This window comes from Aspergillus flavus, chromosome 7 (assembly GCF_009017415.1).
Source record: "Aspergillus flavus chromosome 7, complete sequence".
In the NCBI taxonomy this organism is placed as follows: domain Eukaryota; kingdom Fungi; phylum Ascomycota; class Eurotiomycetes; order Eurotiales; family Aspergillaceae; genus Aspergillus; species Aspergillus flavus.
This window is the reverse complement of record NC_092404.1, coordinates 2112152-2125463: the sequence shown is the minus strand read 5'-3', so window position 1 is coordinate 2125463 and position 13312 is coordinate 2112152. Positions and strand designations below refer to the sequence as shown.

Here is a 13312-nt window from a genome sequence, read left to right as displayed (position 1 = left end):
TTTATCATTCATCCACCCACCCGCATTTTCTAATCAACATACTCCGCAGATCGCATCAATACCAATATCTCTCAATTACTTCAAAGATTCGAGAACATAATGGCAACAGCAACGGTCTGTCTTCTCCTTGCACTATAATGAGAATATGAACTGATCCAATAACACACAGGTCGAGAGTACCAGCCATACTTCAACAGCAGTGGAAACATACCAACTTGACGTGGAGTCGACTGCTTTGGTATGTATACGTACATCCATATTTACCTTGTGCAGACCTTAGCAGCGCTAGCCTTCGTCACTAACCAGATCAATCACAGGTCCGCGCCGCCGAAGATATTCTCTCTTTGACCCGTACGATGAAAGAAACCTGGCTCTTTGGAAAGCTCAACACTCTCGGCGAAGACGAATCGGATGTGAAGCGGCGAGAGGAGCTAGAGAGGGACGCAGATGCTATCCAGCGGGCCATCGAGGAAGGTGGTTTGTTGAAACCGGCTAAATGATCTTATTGGTGATATGTGAGTACTAGTGTTATTCTGGGCTTCGGTTCCGGCATGGTTTTATAGATATTGCATCATTGGCGTCTGGGAGGGGCTTACTATTTCTATTGTACATTATTGCTTGTATTGTAGATACCCATCACTACAATTTTGACCTCATACTAGTTTTTTCTAACTTCTTAGCACAAGAGTTATGTTGCGTTCACTCCGCCAGGGCCGTCAATTTCACTGGTGGGCTATTGTCGATATCGCTATCGAGACCAAGGCGTCTCTGGACTAGGTCCAGTACTCCCAGTCATCTATCAGCAAAGGGTCTACGAGTATCCCGCTGCATGGCCTTCCCTTTCGCCGGCTGAAATTAATGTGTGGCCTTGCTACCGCTGGGTATCAACACTACCGATTAAACTGGCTGTCCAGCACTACCTGGTAGTCTACTTTCCTCACAGTCAGGAGCAGGGGGCTAACCCCCATCACCCAGCCCCACGGGCTTCGTCCCTGGAGACCCAGGCGAGCAATATTGCACGTTTCTAAGCATGTTCGTCCAAAGAACTTGGACACCTTCTGTCAGTCAATCGCCACTACCCAGTTAACCCAGCTGGGAACATATTTGTGATGACTTAGAATACTCTATTCCTCGAGCCAGAGTTACATTGAGATTATATTAGCCAACCTTTTCTACTTTGCAAGGCACTACTATTATCAAGCCTCAATCCTTTAAGCAGGGTCATGTGAATATGGAAATAGTCCACAATAATATATATACTACCCTCTCTACTTCCCCGCCATATCTCCTTTGTTCTCCTTTCTATGGCTATGGACCTATAGTCCCACTGTGTTGTATGTAGACGGCTTCGGTGGAGTGAAACGTGCTTTATATGGAAACAGACCCTGAGGTATTACATCACGAACTATATTGTCTCATCAAAAGACTAATATTGTCTGATCTAGGGTTTTTGACAAGACATGGGGCCACTCAGGATTCTGTGATAACACAAAGAGCACATTAGTCCAGTGAAATATAAGGCTATACTAGTACGGGGCGTCGGGCAACGGGGCCAAGGCCAAAGTTATATTAACCAGAAGTCTTTTTCGATTTCTAACTCATATTCTTTGTCTAGCAATCTCCCAAGGAACAATATTCTTGGTATCACTGGCCTACCCCCTATCGCAAGAACAGGGAGGCAGGGTTATAAGATCAAGCACGGTATACAATATAATAAGGGGATGATCATCTGTCGTTCCAACTGGAATTATTAACCAGGGAATGTGCGAGTCCATTCAGCCCTCTCGTCAGGAAATTTGACCAGTCTTGCCATCATCATCACAGGCCTCGTTAACCATGTTACTCACCCAAAGTCTCTTCTTCGCGTTCGCCTGCTGGCAAGCAACACCAGCACTTGCGGCATCTCTTCCTCCATCACATCAGGAACTCGATTATACGCTCGATCTCAACGTAACCGAAAACGATCTCGCAGCACGAGACCTCGAGAGACGGAAAGATCTTCCCATCACAATGTGCCCTATCCTGCACATCGGCGACTACCCGTACTGCCCTTACAGCAACGGCGAAGCAGCCATAGATGCATGGCTCCCTAAAATCGCAGAACAGATCAAAGAATTGTCAGATTATAACACATGCACAAGAATATCCGGCGAGGAAGAGGAATTCAATTGGCGTTTCGAGTCCCATACCGAGGACAGCCGGTGGTGCGATACCAGCGCCAGTCTCGAGACCATTCAAGGCGCCATCAGAAAGACCATGAGAGACAGGGCTTATTGGATATGTGAGCAGGAGTGCTTCCGGATGTCTCACGCTGGTTCCTGGCGTGGATCGCTGCTTGTAGGGCGGAAGGACACCTGGGATGAAAAGCAATATTGTGGGCCATCGCTTTACGATCTAAAGTTTGCTACGGGGGACAAATGTATCTCGGGGGGCAAAAAAGATCTTTAGCTTGGGGATTGTTGGAGGGGATTGTTGTGAGCCATATGTGCTTTACTAGTTTCGGTTCTTCTTTTTTTCTTCCATCCTTTCATATATGAAGATATATGATGGATGAGTATTTATATTGCAATGTACTTTTGGATACCAGTGTACTTAAATGTACTCCTTCCCAAGCCCTGCGTTAATTCTTGCGATAGGCTGCATAAGCCTTGCCAATTCACATATTTTTAGGTATTTGAAGGTCAGAAACACTCCCTGATCCCAATATCTTTTCCAATAATCATGTCAACCTATAGCCATATGTGACGTATATTTCCATGAGCTACTAAAGCTCCTGAGTTGGTTGATAGATCAAATAAACAGTATATATATGTGTAAGACACGAGTAGACCATCATATTCAAACTTCACCAAATCTTATAGATAACAACTAACAAGACTCTTACTACTAATTTCCACACCATCGTTCAAGACACATTGAATAGTAGTAAGAGGCAGTCTACTAGAAAGATGTAAATAGTTTGTATGTATCGATTGATAGTGATCGCGATAAGATAGTGAATAGTTGATTGTCAGGCAGAATAAATTGAACACACCATCAGCTACACCACCGAATAGTGTATCTTCAGCGATGCTAGGTTAGTAAGGTCCCTACGCTATAGTGAACGATTATTTTCCCACAGAAAAACTTCAGTAGCTAGCTTACTAGGTATCCATTAGCCCAGGTAGTTCTCAGATCAATACAAGGTAGTACAATTGAAATATTATTATCAGAAGGTCAAGCAAAAACAGCCTGTCTCCCCTGTCGGGGATCTAAATAATTCCATCAAAGACCGCCTTCCAATACAGAGACACCCCGCCATTAGAAGTAGGCGGTCAATCTCACAGTACCTTACTCCACCCATAAATGTCCCGATCAGGCAAGCGTGCACCAAGTCAGCTCCAACTTATACATCCCAACAACTCTATGACTTACCTCTAAACATAACGTTATATTCTACAAAACCAGACCTCCTACGCCTTACCACACCCAAGGAAACGTCCAACCTCCCAACCCAAAACCACCCACCCCAAAAAGAGCAACCAACCCCTCACCACCCCACCAAACCAACCAAAAATGCCACCAACAAACCCTCTCACCCTAATAGTCGCAACGACACCGATTCCCACGCGCGAAAAAACCCTCCTCGGAATCGGTCTAAACGGCACACTCCCCTGGCCGCGCATAAAAGCCGACATGAGCTTCTTCGCGCGCGTGACAACCCGCCCCCCGCGCCCGGGGACAACAAACGCCATGATCATGGGTCGGAAGACGTACGATTCCGTGCCTAAGAGTCTACGGCCGCTGGGAAAGAGGATTAATGTTATCGTAACGCGGGATGTGGAGGGTGTGAGTAAACGGGTTGCGGAGGAGTTGAAGGAAAAGAGGGCGAAGATGGCTGCTGCTGCGGCGGCGGCTACTTCTGCTGGGGAGAATAAGGAGGAGGGGCCGATTACGGATGCGATTGTTAGTTCTGGGCTGGAGGCGGCGCTTGAGGATGTGGAGGAGAAGTTTAAGGGGGGGTTGGGGAGTGTTTTTGTGATTGGGGGTGCGGAGATTTATGCGACAGCTTTGGGGTTGGGAGGGGATCGGCCGGTTAGGATTGTTATGACGAATGTTGAGAAGAAGGGAGTGGATGGGGAGAAGGCTGTGTTTGAGTGTGATACTTTCTTTCCCATTGACGAGGAGCTGCTCATGGAGAAGGGATGGAGGAAGGTGAGTGCGGAGGAAGTGACCGAGTGGGTGGGTGAGCCTGTCTCGGGGGAATGGAAAGATGAAGGCGAGGTTAGGATCCAGATGGTTGGTTATGAACGGGTCAATTGATGTTACCGGTACTGTGCGCAGTTTAGCCTCTCCCTTCCTTGTATATAACGATAGCGTTCGATTGCTTTATGCAACGATAATCTATATACGGCGAGTCTTCCCCATATGAAGTTCTATGCTAGGCATCTGCAGTCAAAGAGGCGCTTGCTAATGAAGACATATCAACAAAAAGAAGTCTCGAACCCCGTCAGGTACATAAAACATACAGGCATCCTCCGCTGATATACACTTGGTAGTAGAAACAGCGCTAAGAAAAATACAGTTTATAGTAAGATCAGTATATGCGTGATGCTCAAGCTCAAAAATATATGCAAAATAAGAAAAGATGCTGCCCATGACCAGGAATGCGTGCAGGGACCGGAACATAACGCTGGACAATGCTTTGAAGACGTTGGAAATATGTATACGTTTGCATTCTCTTTTACAGCAAGCGGATTCATCTGGTAAAGAGAATCACTCATTCTCCTTCATGAACTTCACGAAGGCCTTCTTATGGACCAGACCCGCGTACTGTCCGTTTTGAAGGACGCACAGGTACCGTAGACCTAGCTTAGCGAAGCACTGATAAACAAGGTCTACAGGTGAGTGTATATCAAGAGCGATAGGGGCCTATACATGCATCAGCTTGTGAGGAGATATACGGATTTCTATCCACATACCGGATCAATATAGCGGTTAAAGTCCACTCGAATGGCCTCTTCATCATCACTGTCGGAAACGACCGACATCGTATCTAGTGTCATCAGACATAACGTGTTTTCTTCGTCCTCGAGATTGTCCAGCGCATATTCGAGGTCCGGGGCTGGGATCAACCCAGACAAGACATCGTGGCGTAAGATAGGGAGGCCACTGTCTAACTCTCCTGCCATGAGAAGAGTTTGAAGCTTGGAGCGCAACTCTGTGGCTGGTACGAACGGAGAGTCTGAGATATCAATGATACGACTCTTCCGTACAGGTCTCACTAGGTCTCCGAGCTCTGCATCTGACACGACTTGTATCTTATTATCAAGGAACGGGTACGAATTCATATCAGTCAGGAGATCCTATCCAAGTCAGCATGTAGTTCGGTAGCACAGATCCTTGGGTTTCAGTCGATACTTACATAGATGCTGCGGGGCTCGATCGCATCAGCAGTCCATTTGGCACAAAGGATGGCCAAGGAAAACGGAAGGACATGGGCAAGACTACCTGTCAGTTCAAAGAGGATGACGGCCAATGTAACTGACAAGCGGGTGACACCACACATGGTAGCCCCTGCGGCGATCATTGCATACACTCCTGGAGTCACACACGATTCCATCCCCGACACAGCTGGGCAGGAGGATCCAAACAAGGGGAACGATGGGTATTTCACCACGAAATATTGTGCCACATGACCAACGATCCGTCCCAAGAGACCACCAACAACCATGGATGGGACGTAGATGCCCGCTGGCACTTTAATGCCGAATGTGACTATCGTTAACAGGCTTTTGATAACGAATGCTACAAGGAGGTAGCGGATAATATCGACAATGCCATCTTCGTTTGGACATAGCGAGGTTGGCGATGAGGATTCATGATCGCAAGGGCTGGCCAGCTCGAACAAAAGTTCGGATACGGCCAATTTAGTATAACGATTCCAAAAGCTGACTAGGCCAGTCACCACCGCGACAAGAACTACCTCCAGCATCGGCCAACGCTTGATAATTGGGATTCGCCGGAATGAGCGAGCCCATAAACTAGATGCCTTGATGAAAAGGGCTCCAAGAGCGCCTCCCAAGACACCCAAAAGAATAAATATCACTAGCTCAAAGATCTCCCAATCGTTCAAATATCGGACCTCAAACAGGACGATCTTACCCGTTCCATAAGGATTGAGGAATTTCAGAGAGAGTGTTGCAGCAATACAGCAGAAGAATGTTCTGAATAGCGTCTTCGGAGGGAAATAATAGCTAACTTCCTCGAGGCTAAAGAGAACACCACCAATGGGGGCACCAAAAGCTACTGCGACACCACTCGCAGCACTCGCGCTTAGCACCTCTCTTCTTTTTCCATCGTTGCGATTGTATTTGGCGAACAAGCGACAGCATATGTTTCCCACACAGGTGGCGATGTGGACATACGGACCCTCCTTGCCTAAACTTAGGCCAGATGACACACTAAAAATCAAAGCAACGGTCTTGATCACCAGCGTTTTGAAACCCAGATACCCGTGCAAAACAAAACCACTGTTGATGACTTTCACTTCAGCAACCCCGCTACCAGCCGCAGAATAGTAAACCATATCAGGACGTGTGGGAATCGCCGAAAAGGGTGTTCGTGGACTAGCATCGGAGTTTGGGCTGTCAGCAGCTGCATCGGTGTGTCTCGTACCTTGCGACGATGCTGCACCCAAGTTTTCATCCAGTGTAGTTAGAGAGACCGACGAAGGAACGACCGTCTTCGTAAGCAACGTGAGGAAGCAAGAGATGACGGACAGAATAACCACCCAGGCTACGTACATGCCAAAGTCCGTCCACTGGTTGTCCGTGCTTGAGAAGGTTAGCATCTTGGACCATGACCACCATGCAGAGCATACGGGATTGTCCACGCAGCATTCTTGACGGCTACTAAACCATCGCGTGGTACAAAATCCTTCTTTGAGATCAAACACAAAATCTTCGGTTATGTCCACGAAATAAGCGATCGCGGCCGTGATGCAGCCGATTAGCGCGACGAGAACCCAGCCCTGAGCACCATCGAACCATGCTAGAAGGCGACCCCGGACATCTTTCCGCGCCCGCAACTGTCGAAGGCGCTCGCCGTCCGCAATACTGTCATGTACCCAGTCGGTGGAGGTGAATTGATCATACCAAGTTCGATCATCCATAAAGGAAGAGCTCAGGCCATCTTTGGCCGATGCAGCAAGACTCTCAGGTCGATCCGTATCTATACTTTCCCGCCGGCTGACTCGCAATGCTTGGGAGTGAGCACGGCTGTGATGGCGTGATCGGCGGAAACTCCCAGCCAACAAGTTGTGTCGAAAGCTGGTATCGGGTCCGGAGCCATTTGAAAGATTGGTATATGACCGCCGTACACCTCGGCTGTTTCCCCGATCTTTGCCTAGCAAGCTGGTTGTTTCGCCAATCTCCAACGGTGGTTGTAATGACTGATACCCGGTATGTGCTTCCGAGAGATAGCTATGTTGTCGTCTGACCGCAGACGGGGAGGGGGGAGCCGTTCGGGAGAGAGATCTCTGGCGATCATCTTCGCTCGGAGCTTGACCGCCTTCCTGCGAAAGGGAGGTGAAATTGGAGGGAACAGAGCGAGGCATTATTGAAGCGGTAAGTACTTCACGGTTCGACGTGGTGATCTGATTCCCTGGTTAACACAAGCCACCCGCAAGGCACCCAGAGTAACGGAGTATACCAAAACATATCATTCGCTATAGAATTCTGGGGAGGTCAACCCTTCTTTTCAATCTCTTGACTTAGGTGAGCTGCTCTGACCGAGGTTGGGAGCGGGCTAACAGCGGTGAAACGTGGAGGGCTTAATTTTCAACAAAAGGTCTCAAACAAAGGGCGATAAAGAGGTAGAACCACAAAGATAGTGAAATCGAAAAGTAATATAGCAAGCAGTCAAGGGGCGGGAGGGCTATTCATAGCAAACGAGCCCTGAATGCAGTGGTGGAAGAAAGGAGAAGCAAGAACCATTGTTCTCAAGATAGTTTAAAACAGTGTTCATGGCAGATGACCCGCAGATAAGTAAAAGGAGCCAAAACACGGGACTAAACGCACATCATCTGATAAATCAAAATCCCAATTTTATTCTTCCAACGCAGTAGGTAGGGTTGTATCCAGGGTCCTAGGATATCCGCCACAAATCAACTATCCTTTAAGAATAAGCAAATATCCCCGGAAAATTCTTCCTTTTAGTTCAAAGGGAGTGCTGAAAGAGCTGCAGCAATAACAACGTAAACAAGGAAATCCGGAGAACCCCCCGAACACGTGAGGCGCGTGTAACAAAGCGTATGTAAAATAAACTAACTTTAATAAAGCAGCCATTCATGCTCACTGAATCGGATGAAGTCCACATATTTGCTTTTACCCCACCATTCTTTCTCAACATGATGATCATGATCCCTGGAAAAGATCGACACTCTGATGTCAAGCCGTGGAAAGGCGACTCAATCATCGTCACCTGAACAAAGCAGAAGGTTGTTAGTATAATCTCCAGAATATATTTCTCGCTTTTTTGTTTCTTTCATCTCTTGGTTCCCACCTTATAGGGTGATTGAATATTAACTACTAGTACGGAGTAGTAAACTAGTACTCTTTTATTTTATCCCGGCGTGCATTACTCCGTAGACCGCCAATGAGATATGATATCATCATGCATTTTGCATTTGTCTTCGATTCCATCAACAAGTGCATATCCGGCATGCAATACTAAACTTTGCATACAGGTTTCGAATATGCAGTCCTCAAACTAGTGCTGATGACCTCTTCCCACAAGGGCTGTGAGTATGATCAATGTACCCGCAGTGGGAAAGTGGGATTGAAAATCAATCTGCTACCAGCCCATATGCAAGTTTCCTGCTATTCTTGGAGAAGGGACATGATATATGCCTCGTACCTTCTTCCTATCCTGCCTTGTGGGAGTGAGATTTTAGTATATCCATGATCAACCATCCTTGCCCCATAGCTCGGCCATTCGGCCAGCTCCAATGACCGAGATGGGTTTGAGTCCCTTCAAATTCTCAGGGATAACACGGCATATCATTCCCTTATTACCGAGAGTACACATATAAATGTTGAATACTGCCAACTGGATGGAGTGTTATAACCCCTCATTCCTGATTTCTGACCATACCATAAGGTTGAATTACAAGTATCGTCATGCAACTGTTCTCGTTGAAATTAGAGGGCGCAAGAACGCTCACAGGCCGCTCCTTCATTCCCGCGCAGCCTCAAACACTAAGAGCATCTTCACCGATGCCCCTTATTGTCTGCATACATGGAGCAAGCTATGACTCGAAGTATTTCGATATCGACTTTCAGCATTCCATATTCACGCTCGGAGAGACTCTTCAGATACCCGTCGTTGCGTTCGATAGACCAGGATACGGTGGTAGCACGGCCTACCCGGATCCAAAAGTCAAGAATGAAGACCTCGAAAGACGGGGCACTACATTCGTTCAGGAACAAGGGAAATACCTCAACTCAACTGTTCTACCAGCAGTGTGGAAAGAGTTTGGGTCTGGTGCATCCAGTATGGTAGTATTGGCACATTCGATAGGGGGGATGATAGCCATCGTGGCCGCTGCAGAACCGAAAGAGTATCCACTTGCAGGGCTGGTCGTGTCTGGAATTGGGTGCAAGAGCCATATGCATGAGTCGCTGAATTCAAGTCGCAGAAATGGAGGGTATAGCCGTGAAAACAGCGGCAGTGACCAAATAGACGAGCAGCGAACGCATATCCGTTTCAATCCTAAGGTGAAGGATAGACTGATGCTTAACTTTCCGCCCAAAGCAAATGAAGTACTGCTTGTTGACCCAAAAATCACCTCGTACACAGAGGTCCTTAACAACCCGGTTCCCTTGGGTGAGCTACATGATGTTCGCACGACGTGGCAGAGCTACTGGTGCTCGTATGCCGAGCGGGTTACTGTGCCTTTTCTATACGCGGTGGGTGACCAGGACGGCTTTTGGGACTCATCGGAAGAAGGCACCATGCAATTCACCGAAGTATTCCGGACAAAGAGTCCCAAAGTTGAGAATGTGGTCATACCTATGGCGCCTCATTGTATGGAGATGAGCCTGCAGGGAACGGCGTGGCTGTTACGTTGTCTGGGATTCGCGATCGAATGCAGCATGGGTCAAGGTAAGAAAGACTTATGTGCGATTTCTCAAAGCACTGATTGACCATACTGTACACCTTTTAGTAGAACCTGTAGATTAGAGCTTGGCATGTTACTATAGGTTTAGGGGAGAATGCCATCTATTTTTGGTAGCAACATCATACTTTACATGCACAGCGTTCTGGGGTAGTAGGGAATAGTATGCATCTATAACTGTAATCCCGCACTAGGAAAGGCCAATACCTTTTAGACAAATGACTAAGTTATATTACTTATAATGCAGTAGCTATAGAATGTGGCTTGTAGAAGGAAACTCTATATAAGGAGTTATATCTCTATTCTCTTGCTATAATTGACGAAATCTATGGCCACCCCACAAACCCCACAAATTCCAATCCAGTAAATAACCTTCAAGTAGAGTCTGGACCTCCAAACCCCGAAGATACTAACTGTACCTCGTAGTTAAGGCCGAGCTAAATTCGGCCTGACTACCTTGAAGCGGAAACGTAACCCGCTCTATGCTTCACGTCTCCTCGCTTTTCCTTAAAAGCTCTCGTGGTAGTTTTTAGAACCTGCTTTTAGCAGTAAATACAGTGTCGTTGTTATTTGCAGAAGACAGACGTTGGCAATCGACTAAGCGCTCTGACTTGTATATAATTGACCTTCCTGGGGGTTTGTTTCTGAAAGGCGTTTCTCCCACACCCAGTAACATGGTTGCGTCGTAAGCATTCCACAGATGCACTTCTCCACAAGATAGCAAACCGTACGTTGAGACAAGCGTATGAGCACCCAGTCTGGCATTGCCGTGCTGTGGGGACTAGTGCCAATCCCCACAGTAGAGAGACTCCATCCCCAGGTTCCCCAGATATCCATCAGTCCGAGACTTCAGGAGGCACTATCAACTGGGGCCAACTGTACAGTACCCCAGATGTTTTCGTAACAAAATGGTGGCAACCTAGCTGCCGGACCATCCGCTCCTCCCTTATAAGCCCTTACGTGTCACGGTTATAGGGCTATTCAGCTCTCATTCCCTACTCGTCTCTGTTTAGTGTTATGTTCTTCAAATAATCACGATTTCTTTTCAGAGGCCGACTCAGTGTACGTTCTTTCTTGCCGAAATCATGTCATCACATAAAAGAACAGAGGATCTAGGGGAGGTCCTATCCACCCCATCTATCCCATCACCAGATAGCAAGGACCTTTCCTCCCTGGAAAAAGAAGATAGCGAGTGTATTGAGAAAGCAGAAGTCAGCCCAACACAGTTCGATGATATCTCATCTTCGCTTTCTCCATCTCATCGTGAATATCTCTTCAAACGACATGGCACCTTGGACCTGGACCCCATGCCGAGTGCGTCAGACGCAGACCCATACAACTGGCCTACGTGGAAGGTACGAAGCCCTCCTGAGTATACAGCTCGGACCAAACCTGATGACTTCTCTTTATTATAGAAATTAACGAACCTCCTTCTTGTCGCCTTTCACGCTTGCATGGCGACCTTTACGTCCTCGATCACGCCTGCCTATGAGGACATTAGTATCGATTTAGGAGTATCTCTACAAAGAGCCAGCTATCTTACCTCCCTACAAATTGCTATTCTCGGGGGCGCTCCCCTCTTCTGGAAACCATTGTCCAACCGGTACGGTCGTCGGCCTATATTTCTGCTATCCACCATCCTCAGCCTTGTTTGCAATGTTGGATGTGCGAAGAGCCCGACGTATGCGTCACTGGCCGCATGTAGAGCTTTAACAGCGTTTTTCATCTCTCCGGCAGCAGCAATCGGGAGTGCCGTTGTGGCAGAAACCTTCTTCAAGAAAGAGAGGGCTCGGTATATGGGGATATGGACCTTGATGGTCACTCTGGGTATACCAGTTGGTTAGTCCGTACCTACATATTGCTTTGGTGTTTACCGCCGCTAATTATTACATGCTAGGTGCATTGATCTTCGGCTTTGTTGCAAATCGCGCGGGCTACCGTTGGATCTTCTGGGTTCTTGCCATCACTAACGGCGTGCAATTCATCCTTTACATCTTCTTTGGACCCGAAACCCGCTATATCGGTGGTAGTACAGACGATACATCTTCGGGCTTCAAAGCCCAATATCTTTCATTTCGACGCATCGACCCAACTCCACTGACATTCAAGGAATTCGTTCACCCGTTGACCATGTTCAAGCGCCCGAGCGTCGTAGTACCGGCTGTTGTGTATGCCATGGTTTTCTTATTCGGAAGTGTCATGATCACCGTCGAGGTTCCTCAGCTCCTACAGGAGAAATTTGCTCTCAATACTGAACAACTTGGTCTCCAGTTCATCGGAGTCATAATTGGCACAGTTCTTGGCGAGCAAATCGGGGGCTCAATATCCGATTACTGGATGAATCGCCGAGCACGGCGTATACGAAAGGCACCTGAACCAGAATTCCGTCTCTGGCTCAGCTACCCCGGCATTATCTTGACCATTATTGGCGTCATTGTCTTTTTAGTATGTACTCAGCAGGCCCCTGAGGGGCATTGGACTGTAAAGCCTATTGTGGGCACTGGAGTGGCTGCCTTTGGTAATCAAGTCGTGACTACTGTCATGGTCACGTATGCCGTCGACTGCCACCCAGACGATCCTGGAAGTGTGGGGGTGTTCATTACTTTCGTTCGGCAGATCTGGGGCTTCATCGGCCCATTTTGGTAAGTTCCCGAAACAAGTGTCACGCCGATGCATAATTGACACCATATAGGTTTCCCGATATGTTTGCGAACGTTGGCGTCGCTGCTAGTTCAGGTGTTGCGAGCGCTATGATATTCGTCTGTAGCTTGCTACCCACTATTGCGGTGCACGCAATGGGGAGGAAATGGGCTTAATGTTGAGCGTGCTCTGCCTCCATTGTCCCAGGTTTGTATTTGAGATAGCTGGATAATTTCGATTAGCGTACTTCATTTCTTCAAATTTCATACAAGCAATTCTGATGAACACGGACAAACGACGAATAATTCATATACTTCTGGTGGTAGAGGAAAAGGTAAACTTCCTTTTTTCCTCTCTTTGCTGGCACGTAATTTGGCCGTATTCCCTTTCGAACACGGCCATTTTAGAGGTTGTGAGTCCTTTCTCCCTTGTCAAATCAGGCTGAGGAGGAGCCACTAAGTGAAAAAAAGACCCCACTTGAATAAGCGCATGAGCCAAGCTTGTTGTTGGTGG

General features: G+C 47.4%; 6 protein-coding genes across 6 annotated transcripts; 5 read left to right on the top strand and 1 right to left on the bottom strand.

The window, feature by feature from the left end:
• Positions 1–99: 99 nt before the first annotated feature.
• Positions 100–500, top strand: F9C07_2229788 (mediator complex, subunit Med22; the record flags this gene model as incomplete). The annotated part of the gene is made up of 3 exons (XM_041294844.1): positions 100–114; positions 170–238; positions 318–500. 3 exons carry the CDS (start codon positions 100–102, stop codon positions 498–500), a joined length of 267 nt encoding a protein of 88 aa, XP_041150477.1.
• A 1336-nt stretch (positions 501–1836) lies between these two features.
• F9C07_5938 (uncharacterized protein) lies at positions 1837–2448 on the top strand (the record flags this gene model as incomplete). The annotated part of the gene is made up of 1 exon (XM_041287263.1): positions 1837–2448. One exon carries the CDS (start codon positions 1837–1839, stop codon positions 2446–2448), a length of 612 nt encoding a protein of 203 aa, XP_041150476.1.
• A 1107-nt stretch (positions 2449–3555) lies between these two features.
• F9C07_5937 (putative dihydrofolate reductase) lies at positions 3556–4302 on the top strand (the record flags this gene model as incomplete). Its single annotated transcript, XM_041287262.1, has 1 exon — positions 3556–4302. One exon carries the CDS (start codon positions 3556–3558, stop codon positions 4300–4302), a length of 747 nt encoding a protein of 248 aa, XP_041150475.1.
• A 453-nt stretch (positions 4303–4755) lies between these two features.
• F9C07_5936 (chloride channel) lies at positions 4756–7597 on the bottom strand (the record flags this gene model as incomplete). The annotated part of the gene is made up of 3 exons (XM_041294850.1): positions 4756–4911; positions 4962–5345; positions 5405–7597. 3 exons carry the CDS (start codon positions 7595–7597, stop codon positions 4756–4758), a joined length of 2733 nt encoding a protein of 910 aa, XP_041150474.1.
• A 1564-nt stretch (positions 7598–9161) lies between these two features.
• On the top strand, positions 9162–10187 carry F9C07_5935 (Alpha/Beta hydrolase protein; the record flags this gene model as incomplete). Its single annotated transcript, XM_071511416.1, has 1 exon — positions 9162–10187. One exon carries the CDS (start codon positions 9162–9164, stop codon positions 10185–10187), a length of 1026 nt encoding a protein of 341 aa, XP_071367049.1.
• Positions 10188–10471: 284 nt separating this feature from the next.
• Positions 10472–12975, top strand: F9C07_2262897 (synaptic vesicle transporter; the record flags this gene model as incomplete). The annotated part of the gene is made up of 4 exons (XM_041287261.2): positions 10472–11514; positions 11575–11998; positions 12057–12801; positions 12852–12975. The coding sequence occupies exons 1-4, from the start codon at positions 11245–11247 to the stop codon at positions 12973–12975; spliced, it is 1563 nt and encodes a 520-aa protein (XP_041150473.2). The 5' UTR covers positions 10472–11244.
• Between the last annotated feature and the right edge of the window lie 337 nt (positions 12976–13312).